This window comes from Miscanthus floridulus, chromosome 4, assembly GCF_019320115.1.
Source record: "Miscanthus floridulus cultivar M001 chromosome 4, ASM1932011v1, whole genome shotgun sequence".
NCBI lineage: Eukaryota > Viridiplantae > Streptophyta > Magnoliopsida > Poales > Poaceae > Miscanthus > Miscanthus floridulus.
The window spans coordinates 14,820,830-14,848,016 of NC_089583.1; the positions used below are offsets into that span (position 1 = coordinate 14,820,830).

The 27,187-nt window shown below is 46.2% G+C and overlaps 1 protein-coding gene and 1 pseudogene across 1 annotated transcript; one reads left to right on the forward strand and one right to left on the reverse strand.

Annotated features, from left to right (window-relative positions):
• Positions 1–1,902: 1,902 nt before the first annotated feature.
• LOC136549460 (uncharacterized) lies at positions 1,903–4,448 on the reverse strand. The gene is made up of 2 exons (XM_066540748.1): positions 3,384–4,448; positions 1,903–3,266 (listed from the first exon to the last, which is right to left on the reverse strand). Exons 1-2 carry the CDS (start codon positions 3,789–3,791, stop codon positions 2,481–2,483), a joined length of 1,194 nt encoding a protein of 397 aa, XP_066396845.1. The 5' UTR covers positions 3,792–4,448; the 3' UTR covers positions 1,903–2,480.
• A 2,380-nt stretch (positions 4,449–6,828) lies between these two features.
• LOC136548094 (uncharacterized) lies at positions 6,829–26,832 on the forward strand (annotated as a pseudogene).
• The last annotated feature ends 355 nt before the right edge of the window (positions 26,833–27,187 follow it).

The following is a 27,187-nucleotide window of genomic DNA, read 5'->3' on the forward strand; positions in this document are numbered from 1 at the left end:
GATTGGAAGCCGGCCCTGCTGCTTGCCCCGCGGCGCGACTGCACGCCTGACAGGAGAGAGAGAGGCCACGAGCTAGGTGCTCACGCTTGGTACTTCACTGCTTCGGCTGGTGTTAAAGCCGACTTGTAAGTCGGTTAAAACTGTTTTGCTTGTGAGAGAAAAATACTGTAGATTAACTGATAAGTCGGCTGATAAGTTCAAAGCGAACAGGCCGACGGTGCGGGCCTCGAGGCGATGCTTGGTGCACCCCGGGCGCCGCCGTAGGTGGTGCTGAACGCGACCGCGGCGGCGCGGGCATGCTGCCAAGGGCGACGCCTAGACAACCAGCGGTTCACGGCCTCCGGCTTCGACCGCTGGAGCGGCACACGCGAGGGCACGCTAAGCTTGGCTCCCGCTGCCAATGGCAGGTTTGGCTCTGCCTAAGGCCGCCAGCAGGTCGTAGACCGATGGATAATAGAGATATATAGTGGGGCCCAGCTATCGGCAACTATAAGTTAGTAGGTTTTAACGGAAGTGGCATAGAAGGAAACACAAAATATATTCGATGGCAATGAGCAATGAAGGAAATTGAAAAATTTAGATGGTAACGAAGGAAGTGCTATAATTTCTAGTGGCAACGAAGGAATTGGCTCAAATTACTAGCGGTAAAATGACGAGGGCACACCAAACTTATGGCAAACCGATTGACCTCGATAAAACCTCCTATAGAACACAAGACCTCTAATATACAAGAATAGAAAACAAATAAATACTCCCTCTATCCTTGAAACACCGTTGTTTTAGGAATGAATCTACACAGGCGTTTGTTCAGATTTACTTTAAAACGACGGTTTTTTTTAGACGGAGGGAATACAGGATTCGAATGCCGTAACACTTTAAATCCCTACAAGATTTTATAAACTTACAAAAGTTTAGAGAGAAAAAAACTTTGAAAATTCCTCCTATGTTTTATTTTTCTCCGCTCCAACGAGCCCTAAATCGTGTTGTGTCGTAGACCGCCAATGCAACACGATTTATTTCGTTCCCAGCCAAAAAAGTGCTATGTACTTTTGTACCACTATGCACCCGTGTACCGTAACAAATTTTTCGATAACCAAGTGGTGGCAGCACTGCCTTGGGTTGGGGTTGGGTTTCCTTTTCCATTTTTTCTTTTTTTTATTATTTACCGCGGCGTGGAAAAGAGGGCAAGTGGTGGGGAGGAGAGAACCCACGCCGTCGCCATGGGCCTGCGCGCGCGCTGCCGCGCACACGCGCAGTCACGCACACGCGCACCCTGCCCGCACGGCCGCACGCGTCGGCCTCGTGGCCTCGTCCTCCACCGTCGCCAGCCACGGCGAGCGCAGCGCAGACCTGCACGTACGACGACTTGCGGTGTTATTTCGCTGAAACGCGGTAGGGCCGATAAGGTCAAGCGAAAAAGACGAATACCCTCTGCGCGCTCCGGTCAATGATGCCGGGCCCCACCCTCGCGGTAAACCGCCGGCCAGCCCAGCACAGTAAAAACTAGCAGTAAATGATGACCCAGTCAACATAGAAGCTGTTCACAACAGAGCTGACGTGCGATGACTTGGACTGCTCAATAGACCATCATGTGTTGGTGTTTGCAACAATTGTCCTGTTAATACTCGGCTGAATTATTATAAAAAAATAATATTCATTAATTTAAAAATACGGTTTATAAACTAAACAAATAGGACGAATGACAGTAGTAGGACGAGGACAATGCTAGCACTACACTATACGAGTTTAGTACATCGTTTTGGATCCACATAAATTTCAAAAATTCAAATAGAAAAAACCTAAACGAGCTGTTTAGCTGATAATTTTTACCGCTGATAAATCGACTGAAACTAATTTATTATAAGAGAAAAACACTTAATAAAACAGGCCGATAAGTCTTACTAGAATCTCATCCGAACACTTTATAATTTTAGAGGCACGGAATTCAAGAAACATTGCAGATCATTTTCATCTAGAATCCCGGAATCTCATCCAAACATGTCCCAAAGAAAGCGCAAGAAACAAACAAAAACGGTGGTTGCAGAGTAATTATAGTACTTTCTTCTACCAGTACCTCTTCAATTGAAGTCACAAGACTGACATGATGACCTGATCAACACGACACAGTACTGCAAAGCAGCTCAGATCACACCAGCGACGCTTCAGTTCGACAGTTCCTCCCAAGAAGAGAGGACAAGGAACCCAAAACTGCCCGGGATTCCTTCCGTTCCCCCGGCCGCGGACAACTGAAAATTTTGTTTTTGTTTTTCGCAGGAACAAAAAAACGACGGAAAAGAAAAAAAAGGAGGCGTCTTTTTTTTTCTCTCACTGTTCCAAGAGCCGGAAAACCGCTAAAACACCTGGAGCCGGCCCTCGGACGGATCGACACGCGATGGAAAATCTTCTGAGTTCTGATGTAGGGGAAAAAAAGGGAAAAAATTTGGAGCCGGAGAGGCAGACAGTCTCTGTTCTTGGGTTGATCAGCTGGCCAGCAGCAGCAGGGACGCCAGCCCGGTCACCACCTTCCTCTTGGCCTGCGGCGGCTGCGGGCTCAGCCTCAGCTTGCTAGCCGCCCCGGGCTCCTCCGGCGTCGGCGACACCACGACCGTGATCTTCTTGTCTGCCCCGTCGTCTTCTCCGCCGGGAATGTCGGCGGCGGACGCCTTCGGCTTCTCGTCGAACCGCAGCTCGAACTCGCCGGAGAAGTTGGCGGCGGATATCGGCGTGGCGGGCGCCGTCGCCGGCGCCTTGTCCGGGCAGCTGCCGTTGCCGCTGCTGCGGGCGTGCGGGGACAGCCACTTGGCCCGCATGTACTCGTGCTTGCGCCACGGCGGGAAGTGGAGCCCGCGCTTGCGGAGGCTCTGCCGCGCGGCCTCCGCCACGACGGCCACGATCCGGCCCAGCCGGTCGGGAGTGCCCACGAACAGCAGCGGCAGCGCCTGCAGCGCCGCGCGGTACGCCTTGGTGGGCCGCGCCACCTCGAACTCCGACCGGAAGTCCACCTCCACCACGAGCCGGGCGCCGGGCACGGACTCCACCACCGCGTCGATGTACTCGTGCTCGCCGGCCGGGTGGGAGGGGGTCTTGTCCCACCGCGACGTGCACACCGCCGCGTCGTACCCGAGCGCGCGGAGCCCGTCCGCCACGGCGCGGCGGATGTCCGCCTTCTTCCGCCCGGAGCCGGAGCCCTTGCCGCAGCGCTCCGCGATCCGCGACGCGTCCGCCAGGAGGTTCCGCTCCGCCGTGCTCGCGCACTGCACCAGGCCCTGCGAGAAGGAACGGAAAGGGGGGGAAAGGAAGAAATGGAAATTAATTCTCGATGACCACTCGACGACGATCGACTTCGGAGGCGACAAGAACCGAATCCGGACAAAAGACGGTACCTTGAGCAGCTCCAAGGCGTCGCCGGCCGCGGCCGGCGCGGCGGCGGGGGCATAGGCGGAGGGCAGGAACTCGAAGTCCTCGTCGTCGCTGCCGTCCTGGTTGCCGTTAAAGCAGCTGCTGCATCGCCCGCGCGGCGGCCGCTCCACGGCCGCGGAGGACTCCTCCATGAAGCTGATCACCATCTTGTCCAGCGCCACCGACCCGACATCCGCCTCCGCTCCGGCGACGCCGGATGCCGCCGGCTTCTCGTCCTTCTCTTCCTTCTCTCTCTCCTTGCCGTCCCCGACCAGGCGCTCGGCCGGGGTCACCCGCACCATCAGCCTCCGGAACATCGACACCCTCGCCGGCGCAGTCGGCCTGCCCTCCATCGTACCCTGCTGGTTCTTCACCGGGAACAGAAACGTCATCGACGGCCGCCACTTACCACCGCCGCACCCTCTCCTTCCCCGCTCCACCCAACCACAACCACCGTCCTCACTTGGCAACCGAAACAAGAATGGCGCGTGCGGCGTGCCCTGCCTATTACAACCAAACAACAGCTACAGTCTACACCGTCTTACTTGTAGCCCAAAGAGGGGTCGCCGCCGGTGTCCATCTCCGGCTGTTCGTGCTCTCTTCCTCTCTTCGGAGACGAGGACGGAGGAGTGGGACAGTGAGGTGCCCCGCAAGGTCTTATAAAGAGGGAGGAGGGGCCTGTATGGCGGAGGGGGTTGGGTGACGTGGATGGTGGGTGGGCCCACAGAGTACGTGGCGTAGTGGGTGTAGGTGGTGTGGGGACGGGGGAAGGACGACGTTGACAGGTGGGCCCAGACGGTAGGTCACGGTGTTGTTGCCGTTTTTGGGAGAGGGGGACGGAGTACTCCGTGGACGCCGAGAGAAGTGACGGGTTTACCCCTGGCTGTTGGGGGTAAGCCATGTGCTCAACTGCTGCATAAGGAGGGGTAAATCCGTAGTTTTTTTTAGGAAAGGCCTATTTGAGCGTGGAATGGCAAGTTTGCCCCCTTTGGAGTTTACCGTTGTTTTGTGCAGCCCGCAGTTTTGTGCGAGAATGATTAGTGGAGTGTACTTTATTATAATTAGTTTTAGCATTATGCTTTCAGCCATAATCAACTTATATAGAAATTCAAAAAAAAATCAACTTATATAGGACCTGGGCCATCTATTTATTGAACTGAGAAATTTATAAAATACATTGTTTTATGATATTGGTAGATAAAAAACTTCATGCGAAGAAGTACAATCATAACACTTCTATTCTAGAGTTTGCGGATTAATGCGAATAGATGGTTTGATATTCGTATATAGGCAAATCGTAAAAAGTTTAAAACTAATTGACATTCCATTTAGTGTAGTAATAGATTGATTCCTCTGTGTTCGGTTCCTTCCTGTATTCAATAAGACATCTCGTATTTATTGTTAGAAATATGTTGCTTGACTAATATGGTTGGCGCAACAAAAGATCTCTCGCCACAGCGGGCACTCTAAGAGTAGCCTCAACGCGTTGAGTAGCATAGTTTCTATAATATTAACTACTCTTCCATAGACTCCACACTGATGTGGTGAGAGGGTTATTCGGAAGAGAGAAATTGCTTCTCCACAAAGAAATCGTCTCGACAATCCTATAATGAATGAAGAAATCAACAAGATACACGTCGGGTGTGAAGCGTGGTTGCTTCACATGTTTTGTGAGGTCCACCATCAAGACCATCACCCCAAACTCGTCGTTGCTAGTGGCGCACCAGATCTTTCACAAAAGAGACCGAGAAGAGGAGATAGACTCACCATTGACCTCACTCCATCGTCGTCGGATCCGCCGCAGGAGGTCGTGGGGAGAAGAGGGGGTTGCATCACTTCACCTCAGCAGCATAGATCCAAGCCTCACCGCGCCAGCCCGAGCCTCGAGCACCACGCCCCAGCGTCCAAGCACCGAACGAGTACGCAAGAGAAGAGATATATATATAGAGAAACGGGATTGGGGATAGAGAAAGCGATTATTTATTAAATTTATTAGAGGTGCCACGTATAGATACCTTGCATATTAAGTGATGTGGTCTCTAATATAAAAAGCTTAATCTTACTGATGTGATAAGTATAAAAGGGTCTTCGCTGGCAAAGAGAAATTGCAATAAGCCATGTGTCAAGTCGAGGATGAGCCTTCATTGTATTGCTGTGAAATGCAATGGTTTGCGATGCCGTGATTGTAGTGTTCCTTGTGTTCTCTTTTCAGACGCTGGGCTTCAAAAGATCTTCACCGCTTAGTCGTGCCATTTTTAGTTACTAGTTGTGTCTCATCATTAGTTGCTTCTCTCGGTGCTTCGCTTTGTGTATTTACGAATTATTTTCATATGATTAGTTGTTATTCGACTTCGTTGACGATCCTGTAAGGATCGTATTGGTCTTGATAAATTTAGATTTGCTAAGCATGGGAATTAAACTTTTTCTTCCTCCTAAAGAAAACTACTTAGGTACGACCGTAAACAGAAAAAAAAATCAGCTCTGGAACTGGCCTAATACACTTCTTGCATTGTACCGAATAAAGCGGGGAAGGAAAAAAACCCCATTGCCCTACAGCCATACCCGTACACTTCTTCTGTGCCTAATAAAAAACCGGAAGCCGTAAATGGGGCACAAAGCTAGGGGTAAAACGAGAAAGCCCTACGTAACCCACTGGCAAGTGGCGAAATGGACGAATTTAAAAAAAAAAGATTAAGTCCACTTTTAGCCCCTCAATTATTGGGTTCGTCTAATTTTGACCCTCAACTACAAAACCGTTTAATGTTGGTACCTCAACCGTTCACTTTTAGCACCTGACACGAGCGAGGCTGTTTTGTCCAACGTAGAGCGGGTTTGACCACGCCACACTGGCGTTGACCGCCACATAGGACACCAACCTTCATCCCAGTGACATGTGGGGCCCACGCGTCACCCACTCATCCTCTCCCTCTCCATCCTCCAGCTCCGGCGCTGATAGGGACCATGACTCAGGCCAGTGGCGCTGCGAAGACCGTGGTGTCCGTGCTACGGAGCGCGGACAAGGAGGCAGTCGTGCGGGTGCTTGTGGCAATCACGGCGTCTGACTGCATCAAGGAGCAGAGCAAGAGACGCGTGGATACGACGAGGCTGGTGGAGTCGTTGCTTCGCAATGCGGCGGCGGTCCCAGGCGCGCGGGCGGCGATGGAGGAGTCCGAGGAGCTGGTCGGTGAGCTGACCCGCCTCGTGTGCCCTACGGACGACGAGAAGAGGGGCGGCGGCCTAGACAGGAAGGCTGTGGTGGCAGGGCTGATGTGCCTGGCGGCCATTATGGCGACGTGGCGCGCTTGCGCCGAGATGGTCCGGTTGGGCGCCATGCCAGCGGCCGTGCGCGTCCTAGAAGCTGATGCCGTGTCCTCGAGCTAGGTGCTCTGCGTGCTGGAGGCCGCGGTGGGGTGCGCTGAGGGCGCCGCGATGGGGAGCACTGAGGGCCGCGCTGGGGTGTGCGAGTTCGCCAGGATGGGCGGCGCCGAGGCAGCGGTGTCACCCACCTTGTCCGCGCTCGGCAGCACGGACGCCACGGCCTCTACGCTCCAATTCCCCTCTCAAATTTGCGATGTATCCAATTTATCTCCAATTCCTCACGACCATAGTAGCCTTGGGTCCTGAGCTCACTGCTGGGCATGGTCCCATCATGGATCATCCTCTATTAAGCTTACTCGAGTCATTCTCATCGCCGGTGGCCTTCATTGGCACCGAGCTCAACCTCCGCCGCAACCAACCCCATCTCGCCCACAGCTCCGCTTGCTTTCGAGACAACAAGAGCCTTCTACAGAACAGTGGTGAGCCCTAGTCCGTCCTCCCCCCTCGCTTAGCCTGGTGTAGCCGTGTAGGGTCAAGATGGCGATTAGAGGGGGGGTGAATAGTCGTTTCTAAAATTAATCACGTCGGCTAACCGAAATAATTGCGGAATTAAAACAATCGGTCTAGCCAAGACTATACCCCTCTAGCGAAGTTCACAAGCACCTTATAAAGATCCCAATTAGACTACAAAGGTGCCGGGCTAGTTATAGCTTATCTATCCAATTCTAGGAGCAAGGTCACACAAACATATGCCACTAATATTTTACACACCAGGAAGCTCCTACACAAGCAAGTAAGTAAATGCACAAAACTTCTAAGCTCACTAGCAATGCTCAATAACAAGACAACCAATGCTAAATTAGAGAGTACAAATACTTAGCTACACTAACTAGGCAATGTGACTAACAAGGTTACACAAACCAAAATAGTCACGCAAGTGAGCTACTTCTATGCTACACAAGCAAGAAGGTAACTAATGAGCTACACAAGCTAACTAATTATAAGAGCACTACACAAGCACAATGTATATGAAAGTAATTATAAGCTTGTGTAAGAGGATATCAAACCAATGGGAAGAACACTGTTGACATGGTGATTTTCTCCTGAGGTTCACGTGCTTGCCAACACACTACGTCCCCGTTGTGTCGACCGCTCACTTGGTGGTTCGGTGGCTAATTAGCATCACCCATCAAGCCTGCACATCGGGCACCACAAGAACCTACCCCGAAAATGAGGGTAACTCAATGACACACTCAACTAGAGTTGCTCTTCGTGGCTTCCACGGGGCGAGCACAATGCCCCTCACAAAGCTTTTCTTCGGAGCACCGCACAAGCTTCTTGTGGTATTCGACGGAGACCACCACCAAGCCGTCTAGGAGGTGGCAACCTCCAAGAGTAACAAGCACCACTGGCTTGCAACTCGAACACCTAGTGCCACTCGATGCAACCTCACGATACAATCATTTTTCAAAGGATTAGCCACTCAAATTACCATGTCACTTGATCCTAACGACGATGCAAAGTTAGATCACTCGAGTGGCACTAGATGATCAATATGCAAACAAGTTTTCCCCTCTTGATAGTACGATCATTTATCCTAAATCCGGTCATCAACTTCTCTACACACCTATGATCGATGAAATAAAATGCCATAGGTTATACCTTTGTCGTGCGCATTATATTCCATCTCCTCCAATATCGATGCAACACATGCACCAACATGATCAGCAATGATATGATCCACTTCATATCATCATGTGATCTTATTGGTTCATCGATCTTAACTTCACTTGTTTTCACCGTTGCCTTCGTCCATCGGCGCCAAGTCTTGCTCAAGCTTCACCGCCACGCGGTTCATCGCTCCAAAGCCTCCGACTTGTCCTTCACGCTTGCAACCGGTCCATCAAGCCAAGTCATGTATTGATCTTCTCCACCTTGATCATATGACTCAATATCATGTCTCATGTGCAATGAGCTCCTTCATCATCACATGTGTGAGCTTTGCAACATCTCCAAGTCATTTCCACCATCATGGCATATGTTGCTCACACACATGCACCTATAGACTAATCACCTGTGTATTTTATATAAACATAATTAGTCCACCTAGGTTGTCACTCAATTATCAAAATCACACAAGGACCTTTCAAGCCGCCGCCTCGTCTGAACGCAACAGTGTCGCCGCTGCTACCACAAACCTATGCACGGCCGGCCTACGCCATGCCGCCGGGGCTGCTACTGTCGGCGCCCTAGGGCCATGTGACCCCCTCTACAACCACCACGCATGCTCCGCCCACCTCGTCCACCGCTGGTGCGGACCTGCCCCACCGGCAGCGGGGCCGAGCTCGCCTGTCCGGATGTTGGTGGAGCTGGAGGAAGGAGAGGAAGGGGTTGAGTGGTTGACGCATGGGCCCCATATGTCACTTAGATGGAGGCAGATGTCCTACGTGGCTGTCAATGCTAGCGTGGCGTGGTTAAACCCGCTCCACGTTGGACAAAACAGCTCCGCTCGTGCTCAGGTGCTAAAAGTGAACGGTTTTGACAGTTGAGATACCAACATTAGACGGTTTTGTAGTTGATGGTCAAAATTAGACGAACCCAATAGTTGAGGGGCTTAAGACAAACCTAATAAAAAAAAGAGGAGCCCGGGCGCTGATGGGGATTGGGGACACGCGGCGCGCGAACCATGGCCCGGGCGCGGGGGAGACAGCGACGGCCACAGGCGCGTCACGCAGGGGACGACGATGCCTTCCGTGCACTGTGCGTAAACCGACGAGCACAGCACGGACAAGGCAGCGCGACGTGCCCCCACGGGATCTCGTGTGGCTGCGCCGGCCTGTGCTGCTCCATTTTTCTTTTCTTCTGGCCTTTTCCCGGCGCATGAAAACAACACGTGAAAGGGGAAAAAATGGAAAAAACTGACGTGAGCTATGATTTGCCTTTTGCCTGGTCCGGCTCCGGCCGGGCAGCGGCTGGATTGGCTGCGAGGTGGTCTTGGCCTGTTGCAGGCTTGCAGCTACCATAGGATAGCTAGGATGGCCTTAGAATATATATGCAGGTGGATGAAAATGTTTTTGCTCTTTGTTTCCTTCCCTTGCTAGAGACTAGAGACCAAATGAGGATGTGTACAAACTAGATGAGATGGACTATGATTTGCTGAACATCTATATTTTTTTTATGTGGAAGCATGGACAGTTTAATGTGTTGTTTTCATCTACTGTATGGTTAATATTTTGATCTAGAAGTCTATGACAAAAGAAACCGTCAGCATAGTGAAAAGAAATTTGGTTGCCCCATGTATAGTTTATTTATGTTACATTTTTCTATTCTTTCCTTGGGAGCTAGTATTATATTTTTTTGTGTGTTTGTGATTTTATTTTAGTTACTGTGCATGGTTCCATTGGCCAGTGAATGCCAATTGTCCTTTTCTACTTTATTGCTCTATGTGGACTTTGGGTAACCATTTGAGAGAGAGATAGTGATGCATGCATTGTCCCATGCCCTTTTTATTTGCCATATAAAACTTACCTAATAATGTTTTCAATATAAACATAATTCTTAAGAAATCAGCTTGTAACCAGTCATTTCAATTCACACGGAATGTACAGTGCCAGGGCCAAATAAATAGTATAGGTCACAACACCATTCTTATTTCGAGATAAAACCTCCTTTGTGTAAAAAAGAGGGAGCGGGGGTTCAGTCAGTTCGGTTTGTTAATAAAATTTGTACTAACCAATAGGGCCCGACAATGGTTACTATTTGTAACACATATGGCACAGTGAAGTTGGGCATTTCTAGGGAAAAAAGTTTGAGGGAATCCGTTTCAAAATATCATTTTAAGGACATTTAAATTAAAATTTTATCATCTGTGCACACTCAAATATGTAATTTCTTAATGTTACAAAATACTATCTTCATTCCAAATCGTAAGTCGTTCTGGTTTTTTTAGATGTATATAGACTTTACTGTATATCTAGACATAATTTATATTTAAATCCGTAGCAAAAATTATGTATCTAGAAAAGCCAAACTGACTTACAATTTGGAATGAAGGGAGTACCATATATTGTTAAAAATCATATATGTGCCCCTTCTGTTGTGTATAAAGACTATGAAAACCTCTACAGGTAGCTAGGCATACCAATAATAATTAATTAAGATAAAACTATCATGGTATTATAGATACGTTGCGCATCCGACAGATAGGAACTAAATTAATTCCCGGTGTCCAAATGCAAGTTTAACAAGTGAGAATAGCAGATCATGATCCTTTAATTTTGTTGTTTATGAGAAGGGACCTACTATGCGTACCTCTAATGAGTGGTTATTTGCTCCTATCCATTGGTGTAACGACTTGATTCTTCCTTGACACTGTCCCCTAACCACTATTCTCTGCCCCCATTAAGAACTGACGGATACACCTTACGCAGCTGATGCCTGATGGATGGATGGATTGGTATCTCATATCTCATATGCAAGATGATGCAGAGTGTGTACTGAGCCAACTAACCCACCTAGTCTGATCATCACAACCCTATCTTTTTTGAGAAATTCTTAGATCACACACAATGTGTATGTGTTTGCCCTATTTTGATGGTTTGCACTTTTGGGCCTTTCTATCTTGACTTTCGGCTCTAAAAGGTAGGCAATATGATTTCAGTACTGTGTTGAAACTGAGAGAGAGAGAGAGAGAGAGAGAGAGAGAGAGAGAGAGAGGTGCCACACTTTTTTTTTTTGGTCTCCATCAAACGAGGTGGGGTGACACTGTCTCCGTGATCAAATATTTTGCAGCACCTTCTCATGTATATGATGTAGTATTATCCAACTGTTATATATCCTAGTACGTACTAAATTTTCAGTTGTGTACGAACCCTTGATTGCAAATACTGAAATACATGTAACGAGTTATCCCAGAATCCACACAGGTCTAACGTTTTTCTTTTGGCCAAATATACAACTTTTCTGATTTGAAACCACAAATTTGTATACAATGGCAGATAAAATGCGACTACCTCTGGTCAGTAAAATTTGAAGTTTCAGTCTTTCAGACACAAAATACTGTCTGTAACGCCATACTTTGGCTGGAAGTAGCATATCGTTTTAACCCACAATGATGTAAAAAATTAGCATATAGTTGAACTTCAAGTAGTTTGTAGCACCACTGCTGTATCGTAGAACACATTCAACAACTCTTGGGTATGGAAGAGATGTCCCAAGGAGCCAAATTATTGCTTCAGGAATTCCTCCTATGCCACTTCGTTTTCAGATGACTCCAGAGTGGATAAGCCAAAGGCACAATGATTTAGTTTGAACAACTGGCTTGATGACGTACTTAACTATTGTTCGATGGACATGCTGAATCACTTGTTTGATCTCGAAGCCATAAATTAATAACCACAACAAGCTGCTGGGTGTGTGCACGGTTTATTTTTTTTCCACGCAAAAGCGCAATAATGGATTATTGAGGAACTAGAAACTAATGTAATTTTCTACTTTTGCAGACTTGGGTTTAATCCTTGTGTTGTAACCATACTTATATGGTTAATATATTGTTGCTAGTCCCTTTTGATGCGTGTCGTACCGATGTATTCAATCTATATATCCAAAGTTCAGTTTACATATCTTTCTGGAACCGGGACGACGATCGTCTGCAGATTGGGTAATGGTGCTCTTGCCCCTGGTATGAATACCAATTGTGATTTTCTCGTTTTTTTTTAGGTTTGATAATTTTGCCCATACCTTTATAACTCGAACGAGCCGTTCGGCCCTATATATTTGACTCTATTAGTTGGAGTTGGAATAAAGGAATTAAAAAGGGGAAAAATCCAAAGTATTGGTAAAAGAATTATGGGTGAGCTTGTATTTTTTTTCATGCTCTTTCATATGCCTATAATTAAATATTTACCAAAGTTTGCTCATATTTGAAATGTGTGCAGATTTTTGTCAAGTTTTGTTGTCAAAATTATTGCGGTGTTTGTCAAAATGCTTTAAATGTAAAAAATATGGAAAGAAGTGATAAAGTAGGGGCATTTCTACATGGACAAACTAGTCTTTTTATAGCTGACACTACACCATTAGGTCTTCTTCATGGAGTATGGGCAAACACTGCCTTCGGTTAAAAAAAAACAGGTGCAAAATCACGAAGTTGGAAAAATGAGTGTAAAATCACAATTAGGCTTGAAAACAATAGCAAGAACACAAGAGCCCAGAAAACTATTGGTGTTTTTTTTTGCTATTGATGGTAAACCTTAAAAAGTTTGACTTAGTATAAATCTGAAACTACTTAATTATATCTATGATCAGAGGGAGCATGTGCTTCCTTTTTTTGGAATACTACAATAATAGGCTCTATATAGGTCAAATTTCCACTCGGTTTTAATCAAGCCATTAATTATTGTGGAAACCATTAAATTGAACATTGCAAAGTGGTGCAACAACTTGAGTATTTCCTATGTGTTCACTTTGTCTTGTTCGTTTTTTTGAGCATTTATACTTCATCAACGGCTTGATCTAGTTTGTTAATCTATCTGAGTTTGGGAACTATTGATCACGCCGTCCTTAGCGTCATGCCTAGTAAAAAAAAACTTATCCAAATGAATCACTCTTTGTTAAATCACTAGAGACACCGATCGCTTTGGCAGGCGGTAAAGATAAAGTTTTTCTGTTCCTAACTTCTATTCTATTCTTTTCTCTAGGATAATTTGCTATCCGTTGAGTTTAATTAGATTTAATGATTCAGCATCTTGATGCTAAATTTATTTCTGGTTTGCCAATGAAAAATAAAACAAAATAAACATAAGCCTCTCAGAACTATAACATGAAAAATTGTAGAATCTGATCATAGGTCACCCCAACATGTATTTTTATATAAAGGAAACAATACAAATATTGCTACACTTTTACACAATCACAACGCATGAATGCGGCTCTTCAAGTGTTCTAAGCACTACTAGCTACCTTAGGATCTAGCTAGGAGAGAGGCACGTCGAAACCAAACCATAATGGTGTGAGACAGAACCTTCTCATGAAGTCTATGTGCATAGCAATCAAAAGAACCAAACCTATGGCCCCGTTCGGCTTATCCCATATTCAGTTTGTTCTGCTTTTTTTTTTCAGCCGGAACAGTATTATTCTCTCACAATAATTCAGCCAGAACAGTATTTTTCAGTCAGTTTCAGTCAAAATTCTGCCAGCCGAACGAGGCCTTGTCCCTAGCTACCAAAACAACAAGAACCTTGAAAAGCTCACATCAGCTACTGCTCAATCACTTCAAGGATCGAAAGGAAGAGATGAGGCTGAACTATCTTGTCACCAGCAGTAGTGCTGTACTGCTGTTCTCAGCAAGATTTGGAAAGATTTAGGTCAGTTTTAAGTAATCCGTGGGAAACAAGCAACAAGGGAATTTCATTTGTTTGTTCAATTAGTCTGTCTGTAGTTTAGGTGATCTAACTTTGGAAGGAAATGTTAACCTTCAGAGTTCAGAGTTGATGAGAAGTTTAGTTGGTATATATGAGTCCAAACTGTTCCAATTGGTTATTTATTACTGTAATAATAAATGTTAACTTGGTCTCAGTGGTTGGAGAATGTCTTTCCTATGGTCAAGCCCTACAAGGCTACATCAAGCAAGTGCACAAGGTGATGATTGGTTGTGAAATTATTACACTAACCATGTATATATACAAAGGCAAATAAAAAGGTAGGACGATTTGGTAGGGAAATCATGGAGGATGCATGCATGATTTGCTCCCAGGCCCTTTTCAAATGAAAGAACAGCAGCACAAAAGTCACCCAGTATTGATCATTTTCATGTGCACTCATTCAATAGTGGGCTCACTATGACTGCATGTGACACGTGTACTGGTCCCCACATGCAGAGGCAGGCCAGAAAGGGACTTGTCCGAAGCATCATATAGACTGAGCGCTCCACCAGGCAGATGAGACTGAAAACTGAATAGCCTTAGCTCTAAAGAATGCTCCCTGCTTTCTTCTAGCTAGACTAGATAGGCTTTATCACCTGCCCTTTTGTCATTAATCTTTATTTTATTGTGCTAATTATGATGTTGCACAGATAATAATTCATCCCTGTATGAAATCATGGAAAAATATTTAGTTATGGATACTATGAATGGCTGAATATTCACTACTGCACATTTCACCTGTTCCAGAATAGTGTGCAGACTCGTGAATGTGACAGCACATTTCTCTTAGATGTATGATGCCTCAACTTTGATGTAGCAAGGTGATATACGTATGTTGCAATTAGGAATGGTATGAAGGACAGTCCAGTTAAAAAAAACTTTCTTCAAAAAAAAAAAAGGAAAAGAAAGAAAAACAGTTCAATTAAAAAATCAATGGTCTAGTTACAGCATATACAGAGGAATATGCTGGTGGTGTACTCTCTCATTTGAAGTTTATTTATCTTGAACTTTGGTTTTGAATACATAAAACATAGTTACCCCATTTACTGATACACACACACACATGTAGGGATCAACTTTTTGGTGACTTATTTTCACCATGGGAATATATATGCAAGGACATTCTAGAAGGGGGAGCACAGTGGCCCCACCTACCTGCACCACTTTCACCTGACAAGATGTAAATTGATTTTTCACGCTCTCCGATCCCTCCATGAAAGCGATGCCTTTTTGGACACTTTGTTTACCACAAAGCAGGTGTCACGTCTATTTGCCCCATACTAAGCGTCTGATAGGGATAGAGGTGATGATGATATACTAGTAGAGGATAATGAGAGGTTTATTTCTATGGTTTGGTTTGGTTGGAGAGAGACCATTATATTTCTGCAAAATTAAAAGTGTGTGCTGTTCATGTCTTTTGCGTGAGTTTTTTAGTTTGTGAATTTTTTATTAGACGAATTAAGGCTTAATTTCCTAGGTGAGTTGCTTGGCTGGGAATTAAGAGAGTGGTTTTGTGTGGTTGGGTTTATGCCAAGGGGCAAAGGAGCTGACTGATGATAGGTGTCATCAGCGTCCTCTACAAAATTCCGTATCCTTCCAAACATGTCTCTCGCAGACCTAGTATATATATATCTATATACTTGTGTATATTAAAATGTGCTTTTTTCTTAAGGAGAATATGAGAGGATATGGCCCCGTTCGCTTCGCTGAAAAAAAGCCGAAACACTGTTTCAGTTGATTTGTTGTGAGAGAAAAACACTATCCCGGTTAAAAAAAACAAGTTGAAAAGTACGGATTATAAGACAAGAGAACAGAGTTTAACTAATGGCATATAGATGCAGCGTTAGTAGAGTAGGTACAATATGTTGAGCATGATAATTTCGAAGTATATGTAATAAATTTGTAATGATTAAGGCTAGGATTATCTCTGGCGCATCCATCGCAACAATATCGTGATGAATTATGCTGACAAACGTCCAACAGGGCATATAATGAGACACATAGGAAACTGCGTGATTGATTTTTCCTGTGAGTTGTACTTACAACATCCACAAGATATATTTTGCATATCCCTCGGAGAAACTGAGAAGGTAATCTGTATTTTTCCCCGTGAGTTAACCAAAACCGGCAGGTTGCTTGTTTAATTGGTTCCTTGTGTGCCTTTGTGGTACGTACTAGCTAGAAATGTGTTTTTTCTAGATACTGTAAGGAGGAGTTGAAACAAATGTGTTTTTCATGTGGTGTCTCCGTCCTCCCCCTAGCTCAGTAGTTCAAGGAGGAGTTGAAACCTTGGAGCCTTGTTGGAGTGAAAACTGAAAAGGATCCAAGAACAGGCTAAATTAGGTTGAGATGAGAGGGGCAGGAGGCTAGTATGTCTAGATAATCTTGGTGTGTTTTTTTTTTTAATTTCATTTTATTAATCACATGATTTTGTTTTTTGAGGGATCCAAGAACAACTCTAACTCAATCACCTAGCTAGTGGAGTTAGCTAGAGTAGATGCTGTAAGGTTTTCTGAGGGGATAAATGTTGCCCTAAAAAAAAGTTTCTGAGCAATGTGGCTGGAGGAACTGTTAGTTAATTAAGCACCTGCAGAGCAGAGAGAGAGATGTAGCATGCATGCATTTATAGACGTTGAATGGACAGGTTAACAAATCATTAATTACTACTTCCTCAGTCAAAAATTATAAGACGTTTTTGTATTTATAGATTCATAACTTTTATTATGTATCTAGACATAATATATATCTAGATGCATAATAAAAATTATGAATTTAGAAAAAACCAAGAAGGGAGTACCGGATTAAATTAAAGGGTGAGGGCTCTCAAGTCAGTCAGAGTGTGCTGTGGCATGCTCAGCGACCGTTCCGTTCCGTGGAGCTGGAGACGACGCAGGCAGATGCACGATGCAGTTGACGTGAATACGACGTACGGCTACGGGTCGCCGTGGACGTCCGGTGACAGGACGCACTCTCGCTACTCCTACTTGCTGGGCGGTGGCCTCGTACAGTCGTACTCGATCCCGATCCCGATCCCGATCGATCCACACGCCATTTTTCCCCCTTCTTCCTATCCACTAGTCTGTCGTTGGCGCGCGTGTCCGATCCTGTGGACGATGGATATGGATATGTCGCTCGCATTCGCAGGAACAGCTGCAGGAAATTAAAGAGGAAACTGCATGCAGTGTGTGGGTGGCTAGCTAGCTCCAAAGCGATGGCGAGTCTGAAATCCATCCACATCCAGGTTGCTGTACATGCTCCTACACTGCTGGCTACCTCTTGTTAGTTGTTGTGACCACACGGCATCCTGCACTGTCAGACGTACGTACGTAATCCCTATGTTAACAACCAACAGTAACACGCACAGGGTCCAACTATCTATACGCCTAACATAATATGTAACAAACGAACAAGGCCTAAACGACAGAGTTTCTGCGTCTTGTACAAACAATGAATGAATGAATCGTTGATTAGTTGTCCAATCCATGTCTAATTACAGCAGAAGAAGGAATATAAGTCTCAGTTTCAGTACAATGGATTAATGAATGAATGAACCGTCCATGTTGACAATCAAGGCGGTGTCGAGTCTCAGATACGGGAGAGATATTGGTGCTGCTCAAGGTACGCTCGATCGTCACCTCACCTGGATGGGCTGCAGCTGCAGCACGTCGATCGGAGAGCGCCATCGGTCAGTTCAGTTCGCCGGACTGGCCGGTCTGTGGGCCATGAGAGCAGGCCCACGATGAGGCCCCATCGGAGGACGGAGGTTCAAGTCCTGACCTGCTGAAGTCAGCTTATGGTTGAAGTCGTCTGCATCAAGACTCGACTGAAGAAGACGAGGCCCAGGCTTCTGAATTGCTGATACAAGGCTCGCCGGCCCGTTGGATTGCACAGCAGGCTCCGTGTTTCTGTTTGGTTGCAGGCAGCGTCAGGAATGGGTGCGTGCGTGCATGTATGATTGGGCCAAGCCCAGGCCCAGGAGGATGCGTCCAGCGGCGACGCTGGCGCGGCCGCCATCCCGACGCCCACGGGCTCCTGACTCAGTGACTCATCAGCGCTCCGTGTCGCCTGAACGCGCTCACGTCGGGGCTCTCGGACTCGGACATTTAGTCCTAACCGTACCCAACGGTCTAATTGGGCCTTTAATTCGCGTCATGATCGGAGACGTCTAGCCCACCATGACTGAAGGACCCCTGTCACACTACGCTATAAAAAGAGGTGGGGGCCGGCGGCTCTTATGACGAGGTTCGCCTAAGCCGAGCTCCTCACCGACACCTAAACCCTAACCCGATCTAGAGAGGGGCGCAGCCAGTGACGGGAAGTCACCAGCCGCGCTGCCCACTCCATCGACGTCGACATCTTCACCGCATTCTTCACCGGCCGTCGCTGCCCGTGTGCAGACTACACCGACGAACGTGATGGCGTCCTCTGAACCCTCCACCTCTGCAGTGTTAGGTTCAACACCTTCTCCATTCTCTCTCTGTCTCTCTAGTTCTACATGTATTAGGATGTATTGCGTCTTTTACCCCGAATAGAATCACTCTACCGACTAGATCTATGATCCTAGTGATCCTATAGAAATAACAATGGTACCAGAGCCATCGATTTCTAGGGTTTTTGATCTAGAATGGGTAAACCGATTAGAAAAGAAAGTAGAAGGTTAGATCCAGTGCGGGTCTAAGAAGAACAGAGGGTTCGGTTGAACCATAACCCTAACTGGGTTAAGGAAAGGAGAAGAAAAAGAGGGTTTCGGCCTTAAGAAGGTAAGAGCCGAACCCTAAACCCGTGAAGACTTCATAGGAAAGATAAACAGTGGAACTCTAACCCTAACTTCGATCCGTATCCCTAATCGGTTGAATCCGAGAATAGAAACAAAGAAGCAAAACCGAGAGGGATGTTGGGGAAAGGGGGGGTCTACCTCGCCGCTGCGTAGCGCTGCGGCCTCGCCGGCGCGCGGGGAGAAGAAGGCCAAGCCGGGGGCGCTGCCCGCCTGGCTCCGGCCAAAGGGGCGCCGCGGCCAGGCCGCTCGACGGCGGCGCGCTCACCCGCTGGGGAGCGCACACACCGGCGAGGGGGCCGGCGACGACGCCATCGCTCCACAGTTTCGCCCGCTCGACTCGCTTGGACTGCGGCTGCGCTGCACTGAGAAGAGCGGCGAAGAAAAAGAAAGGGAAGAAAGAAATGGCGTTAGGGTTCGAGGGGAGCCGCTGCCGTCGTGGTTTTGATCGAGCGACTCGCGCGGACAACCGTTGGATCTGAATGAGCGGCCGAGATCGACCGGACCGAAGGCCGGCCCAGGCGGGCGCGAGCGGCCGCGCTGCTTTGCCGTCCTAGGCCCAGGTTGCGGCCTGGGTGCGGGCAGCCCGCGTACAAGGGAGTTGGGCCGGGCCGTTTTGCCGGCTGGGCCGAATGAACAGTGCTAAAATGAATTAGTTTTTAATTTTTTCTTTTTCCAGTAAATATTTATTTTCTAGAAAATGAATAAATGGCTTAAAGAAAATAGAAAAGAGAATTTTTCTGTGGGTAAAATTCACTAAATTGAGATTATTTTTCCGCTGCTTATTTAAAGATGTTATTTTCATTATTAAATTCGAACCAACGGGAGAATTTAATTTTGAAAAGGGATATGTTTTAATTGATTATAATATTATTATTATTCTTACCAACATTGATTAATGGCAATATTATGATGTTTTGTCATGCATTAATTCTATTTCTGTCCAACGGTGATGTAGAATTAGTGTAGAGGACAATTGTATGTTTTAATTTTGAGCAACATTAGAACTAAGGCATGCAATTGTTATTGTTATTATTTATGTTCCCACTCTATATGAATTGTGTTTTCAGGCGGATACAACTTGATGGGTTGTATCAAAGAGATCCTCATTCTCAAAGGTGATAACTACACGGAGTGAAAGAAAAAGATTGACCTAGCCTTCATCTTGGCTGAGGTGAACTGGGTAGTCACCTCACCGTGTCCCACTGAGCCTGTGGCACCGGTGAGGGAGACAAACGAGGCTGATGCCGCTTAGGCAACCAAAGAGAGGAATTTTGCATCCCAAAGAATGTTCTATAACCTTGAGCATAGGAAGCGGGTCACTACCAACAAGAAATATTTGGCTATGATAAAGAACACGATTGAGCCTGCAATTGTGGGCTCAATCCCAGAGTGTGACACCATCACTGAGTACCTCAAAAGAATAAAGAGTCAGTTCACTGGCTCTTCAAAGACATATGCTACCTAGCTGATAAAGCAGCTGGTGACAGAGAGGTACTCAGGTAATGGTGGCATAAGAGAGCACATACTAAGGATGAGCAATTTGGCATCCAAGCTAAAACCAATGGATCTGGCTCTCAAAAAAGAGTTTCTTATCCATATGATTTTTGCTTCCTTGCCAAAAGAGTTTGACACTTTTGTTGTCCACTACAACATACAGCCCAAGAAATGGAACATGGAGAGGCTCATGGCTATGTGTGTGCAAGAGGAGGAGAGAATGAAAGCTGTCAATGGTGGCACTATCAATTATCTGAAAGACAATAAAAAAAGAATAATAATACTAACTCCTCCTTAAAGTCAAAGGGAAAGGGTCCCATGCTATATCAGCCTCAGCAGAACAAGTTCACAATAGAGAAAGACCAGTGTCTCTATTGTAAGAAGATGGGACATTATAAGAAAGATTGTCCTAATTACTTAAAGATGATCATGTCAAAGAAAGATGAGAACATTATTACGTTCATAAATGAATCCCTATATGTACAGTATTCGAAATCTACTTGGTGAATTGACTCAGGTGCAACTGTTCATGTTGCTAATTCTTTACAGGGATTCTGTTCGACGAGGACTACGTAAAGAAGCGAAAGACACGCTAAAGTTACAAATAGAGTCCGAGCAGATGTTGAAGCCGTTGGCGATCTTTCTCTAGAGCTTGCTGATGGCTTCACACTTATACTTTGAGATGTTCTTTATGTTCCCTCATTATAGAGAAATTTGATTAGTGTTTCATGCTTGGACAATGATGGATACGATTGCCATTTTGAAAATGGCAAATGTAAGATAACATTTAATAATGCATGTGTTGGTCTTGCTATCTTACAGAATGAGCTTTATTTGTTATCACTACGTGATGATGTAAATGTTGTATGCGATCATGGGAACATTGCGTGCGACAATGTGAATATATCCTCGTCTGCAGATGTAAACAGAAAATGAAAGAGAGCTCACGATGCGATGTTGAAATTATGGCACTGTCATTTAGGCCATATTTCGAGGGGAGAATAGAAAGACTAGTTAAGAATAATATTCTTCCTCCATTGGAGCTCTTAGATTTAGAACAATGCAGAGAATGCATAAAAGGAAAGTGTGTAAAGAAAATTAAGAAAGATGCCAAACGAAGCGCAAGAATTTTATAGATTATTCACACAGACATCTGTGGTCCATTTCTTGTAAAGAGTATGGATGGTTATGATTCATTCATAACATTCACAGATGATTACTCCCATTATGGCTACATTTATTCAATCAAAGAAAGAACAGAAGCATTGGATAAATTTAAGATATTTAAGGTAGAAGTTGAAAACCAACACAATTTAAAGATTAAGATAGTCAGGTCCGACCGTGGGAGGGAGTACTATGGTCGGCAAACCCCATATGGCCAAGTTCCTAGACCTTTTGCAAGGTTCTTATAGGAGAATGGCATAGTAGCCTAGTATTCTACACCAGGCGAACCTCAGCAGAATGGAGTAGCTGAAAGGCGCAATTGTACCCTAATGGATATGGTGCGCAGTATGATAAGTTACTCCACCTTACCGATGAGCCTGTGGATGGAGGCGTTAAAAACCGCCATTCATATTCTCAATAGAGTACCAAGCAAGTCGGTGTCCAAAACATCGTATGAGTTGTGGACAGGAAGAGTACCCTCACTAAACCACTTACGTGTGTGGGGGTGTCCTGCTGAGACTAAAGTATTTAACCCAAATATTGGGAAGCTAGATCCCAAAATAGTGAGTTGCCATTTCATTGGTTACCCAGAAAAGTCAAAAGGTTTTCGTTTCTACTGTCCAGACAGACATACAAAGTTTGTGGAAACAAGACATGCTGTCTTCTTAGAGGATGAAATGATAAGGGAGAGCATGGTAGATCAAGAAATTGACCTTGAAGAGAAGCGGGTGTATGCGCCCACTCCAATGATTCATGAGCCATTTTTCTCACTACCTGCTGTCGCTGCACCAACAATACAAGATACTGTGGTGTCAACACCTGTTGTTATTCTGCCTGTGGCAACAATGAATGATGATGAGGAACCTGTTCTTTAGGATCCTATAGAACCTATTGCCACACATGAGGGGGAGCAACAAAAGTCTTAAACAGAAGATGTGCCAAATGTGGAGGCCCCTAGAAGGTCTCAAAGAGCTAGAAAATAAGCTATTCCTGCTGACTATGAAGTATACAACACTGAGGAATTTCAAATGGAGGATGATCCCACCTCATTTGAAGAAGCCATAAGAAGTGATCATTCATCAAAGTGGCTTGAGGCCATGGAAGATGAAATGAAATCAATGAATGCCAATAAAGTTTGGGACTTGGAAATAATTCCTAAAGGAGCTAAAATAGTAGGCTATAAATGGGTCTACAAAACAAAACTTGACTCTCAAGGGAATATAGAGAGATATAAAGCGTGACTTGTGGCAAAAGGCTTTACGCAAAGAGAAGGGATTGATTACAATGAGACCTTTTCTCTAGTCTCATGTAAGGATTCCTTCAGAATCATAATGTCATTAGTGGCACATTACGATTTAGAATTACATCAGATGGATGTAAAGACGACATTTCTCAACGGAGACTTGGAGGAAAATGTTTACATGGCACAACCAAAAGGTTTTGTTATGGAAGGAAAAGAATGAATGGGATGCCGCCTAAAGAAATCCATTTATGGATTAAAACAAGCTTCAAGACAGTGGTACTTGAAATTTGATTAGACAATAAGGAATTTTGGGTTTAAAGAGAATGTTGAGGACAATTGTGTCTATGCAAAGTTCAAGAATGGGAAGTTTATCTTCCTTGTCCTATATGTGGACGACATCTTACTTGCTAGTAGTGATGTCAGTCTACTACTAGAGACAAAGAAGTTTTTGTCCTCAAAATTTGATATGAAAGATCTTGGTGAAGCCTCGTTCGTTCTAGGGATCGAGATTCACCGAGATAGAAGTAAAGGGGTATTAGGACTGTCACAAAAGGCATACATAGAAAGAATCTTAAAGAAATTCCGTATGCACAAATGTAGTCCCTCACCTACTCCTATAGTCAAGGGCGACATCTATGGGGATTTTCAATGCCCTAGGAACCAATATGAGATCGATCAAATGAAAGCGGTTCCATATGCTTCAGCTGTCGGAAGCTTGCAATATGCTCAAGTATGTACGCGCCCTGACTTGGCATTTGTTATCGGGTTACTTGGCAGATTCTAGAGCAATCCTGGAACAGAACACTGGAAATTAGTAAAGAAAGTCTTACGTTATTTGCAAGGAACGAAAGGCCTCATGATGACATATAGAAGATTAGGTTCACTCCATATAGTGGGGTATTCAGATTCAGATTATGCGGGAGATGATAAAAAATCTACGTCTAGATATGTATTAACTCTCGTAGGGGGAGCTATGTAACATCCCGACCTAAGGCTTAACAGGATTAATAGGATACTCATACCAATAAGTTGCAACTTCTTTTCTGGAAGTCCATCTCTAAAGAACTCTGAGGTTAAGCGTGCTTGGTCTAGAGCAATTTCAGCATGGGTGACCGACCGGGAAGTCCTTCCCAAGTGCGCATGAGTGAGGACAAAGTGCGCAGAAAAGACTTGTGTGGGTCTGTGAGGGCAGTCTATGTCCTAGAAAAGCTGCCAGATGTAAGCGGGCCCGGCCTTATAGAGGTGGGACATTACAGAATGGTATCAGAGCCGACTCTTGTGGTTTCACAGGCGCGTGTGTCGTAGTTGCGCAGGCATGGTGCGCATGGCTGGGGTGGTCCTAGAGTGGTCACACAGCATGGCACATGCACTGTCACTAGACACACGGATGTGGCCAAGAGGGGACGTTCCTGGCTTGGGATTGACCGATGAGGACATCGATGTCTTAAGGGGGTGAAGATGTAACATCCCAGCCCAGGGCTTAACAGGATTAATAGGATACTCATACCAATAAGTTGCAACTTCTTTTCCGGAAGCCCATCTCTAAAGAACTCTGAGGTTAAGCGTGCTTGGTCTAGAGCAATTTCAGGATGGGTGACCGACCGGGAAGTCCTTCCCGGGTGCGCATGAGTGAGGACAAAGTGTGCAGAAAAGACTTGTGTGGGTCTGTGAGGGCAGTCTATGTCCTAGAAAAGCTGCCAAATGTAAGCGGGCCCGGCCTTGTAGAGGCGGGACGTTACAAGCTATTTCATGGAAAAGCTCAAAGCAAACCGTCACTACATCGTCCACAATGTATGCCGAGTTTGTAGCATGTTATGAGGCAACGGGGCAGGTGAACTGGCTAAAGAAGTTCATACCCGATTTAAAGGTGGTTGATGATATCTATAGACTACTTAAGTTATACTGCGATAATAATCCGGCAGTACAGTATGCTCACAACAATAAGTCAAGTTGTGCTACCAAACACATTGACATAAAGTATTATGTTGTGAAAGATAAAGTCCAGGATCATGTCATAAGTCTTGAGCATATAAGTATCGAAAAGATGCTCGTGAATCCGCTTATAAAAGGCTTACCACCCAACGTGTTCAGAGAACATATAGCCAGCATGGGTTTAAGGAAAAGCCTATAATTCCTGGACAAAAGAAGGCCCAAAGATAAGTATCTATTTCAGAACAGAGTCGTGTGTTGTAGCTGTTAAATCTATCGGCAATGGATCGTGACGATGAGACATGCTCTATGCGCTAATCTGTAATGGAATGAACAAAAGTAAATGATATGAAAATGAAAGATGGAAGGAGATCAAGGGGGAGATTATTAGATTGATCTCTAATCCTAACTGGACCCAATGGCCCAGTTGGGCCTTTGATTTGCGCCCTGATCGGGGGCGCCCAGCCCACCATGGCTGGAGGGCCCCTATCACAATGCGCTATAAAAAGAGGTGGGGGCCGACGGCTCTTATGATGAGGTTCGCCTGAGCCAAGCTCCCCACCAACACCTAAACCCTAACCCGATCTAGAGAGGGGCATAGCCAGTGACGGGAAGCCACTAGCCGCGCCGCCTGCTCCATCGACGTCGACATCTTCACCACTTTCTTCACCGGCCATCGCTGCCCGTGTGCAGACTACACCGATGAACATGATGGCGTCCTCTGAACCCTCCCCCTCTGCAGTGTCAGGTTCAACACCTTCTCCCTTCTCTCTCTGTCTCTCTATTTCTACATGTATTAGGATGTACTACGTCTTTTATCCCAAATAGAATCACTCTACCGGCTAGATCTATGATCCTAGTGATCCTATAGAAATAACAGGACAAGCACCGCCTAACAATGAGGCCGCCGTCCTCCCGACAGACGACGACGGGCAGGGGCAGCTGCGCCCACCTACCAAGATCCTAGGCTGCCTCCGCACCATCGGGCGGCCAACCAGCAAGACAAACCCACTCCTCATCGCCGCCTACTACAACGCCGCCAACATCTCCGGCGTTGATGTCATGCTCGTGGACGTGGCGTCTAGCACGACGGTCGCCCGGCTGGAAAAGCAAGGCAACGGCCACTTCAGCGTGACCGATGACCTCCTCTGCCTCATCGACACTGATGGCGCCACGGTCATTAGCGTGCTCGACCCGACCACCGGTGATGTCACCAGCATCCCGGCGTACGTGAACGGCAACAATACCTCATCGGCGTACGTGTTTGGGCATGTCCCCATGACGGGAGAGCACAAGGTGCTCCATGTCTACACCGTCGGCCATGGCGAGACCAAGTAGTCATGCAAGATCCTCACCCTCAATGGTAGCGGTGGCAGCAAGCAGCATTGGAGGCCGGCGCCGAGCCCTCCGGTGGTCGTCGGCACGGCGCCCTCCCGGCACTGGGCGGTCACGCGAGGGGTCACCCACTTCTTGATCCCTCAGAGGGCCGAGTACGACATCATCGCCTCGTTCGACCTGGCGACGGAGGAGTGGAGGCCGATGCTCCTCCAGTGCCCACTCTCCTCCAACAAGCACAACTGCTGCAGCGACAGCATCAGCCTGGTCGAGCTCAACGACTGCCTGGTGTTTGTGCACCATGACTACCTGTCCTACGCCATGGACATGTGGGTGTTGACGATGGACCTGGACAGGGGGATGTGGCTGAGAGTGGAGCCTCTTCCTCTAGGGAAGATTCTCCGTGGCGACGGTGAAATCATGGCGTAGCCGTTGATGGTGCTGGACGATGGACAAACTGCATTCAGGGTGCGATACCCCAATAGCGTGGTGCGGGTGTATAATCCACGGACCGGTGGCTGTGAGGACGTGGTCAATTTCAGAAAATTGTGTAGCGTTGTTGGGTTGTACAGGGGAAGCCTCTTGGGGGTCAAGTAGTAGTTGGTCAAGCAAAGTGTAGGTATTACCATTTGATTTGTTTTTAATTATTTGTTGATGTGTACGTGGTCATCGCATGTGTTTTGTTTCTCTATCATAGTTCTAAAATGTTAGTTATGTAAACTGATCGATCTATGGTTTTATTATTGCCATCAAAAGATCCAGATTTGTTATACGGAAATGTTTGTTTTATTATTGCCATCAAAATATTTGGATTTGTTATACCAAAATACTATGCTGAGGGCGTTCGATCATCCGGACGCTCCCATTCGCGGGCTGCAACACCAGCCCAACAGTTGTATCCTCTCCAACACTCGGACACTTTCGTTCTCCAGAAGGCTTCCAACACTCTAACGCTTCCATTCTGCAGCACCGTGACCGCACTCCAGCTTAGCGTTCTCCATAACATCCGAGTGCCTGCCAGCTGGTATCTTCACCCCGTCTGAGCGTGTCCGCCCGCCTTTCCTCAATTTCCATCAGGTCTCTAGCCCGTCGTGGCCGCTCGCCTTCCTC

Bases quoted from the DNA above. Each gene is read 5' to 3' on its own strand.
- LOC136549460 (XM_066540748.1), bottom strand. From the start codon at position 3,791: ATGACGTTTCTGTTCCCGGTGAAGAACCAGCAGGGTACGATGGAGGGC. The intron at 3,267-3,383 runs GTACCGTCTTTT...TCCTTCTCGCAG, and splicing joins ACGCCTTGGAGCTGCTCAAG to GGCCTGGTGCAGTGCGCGAG.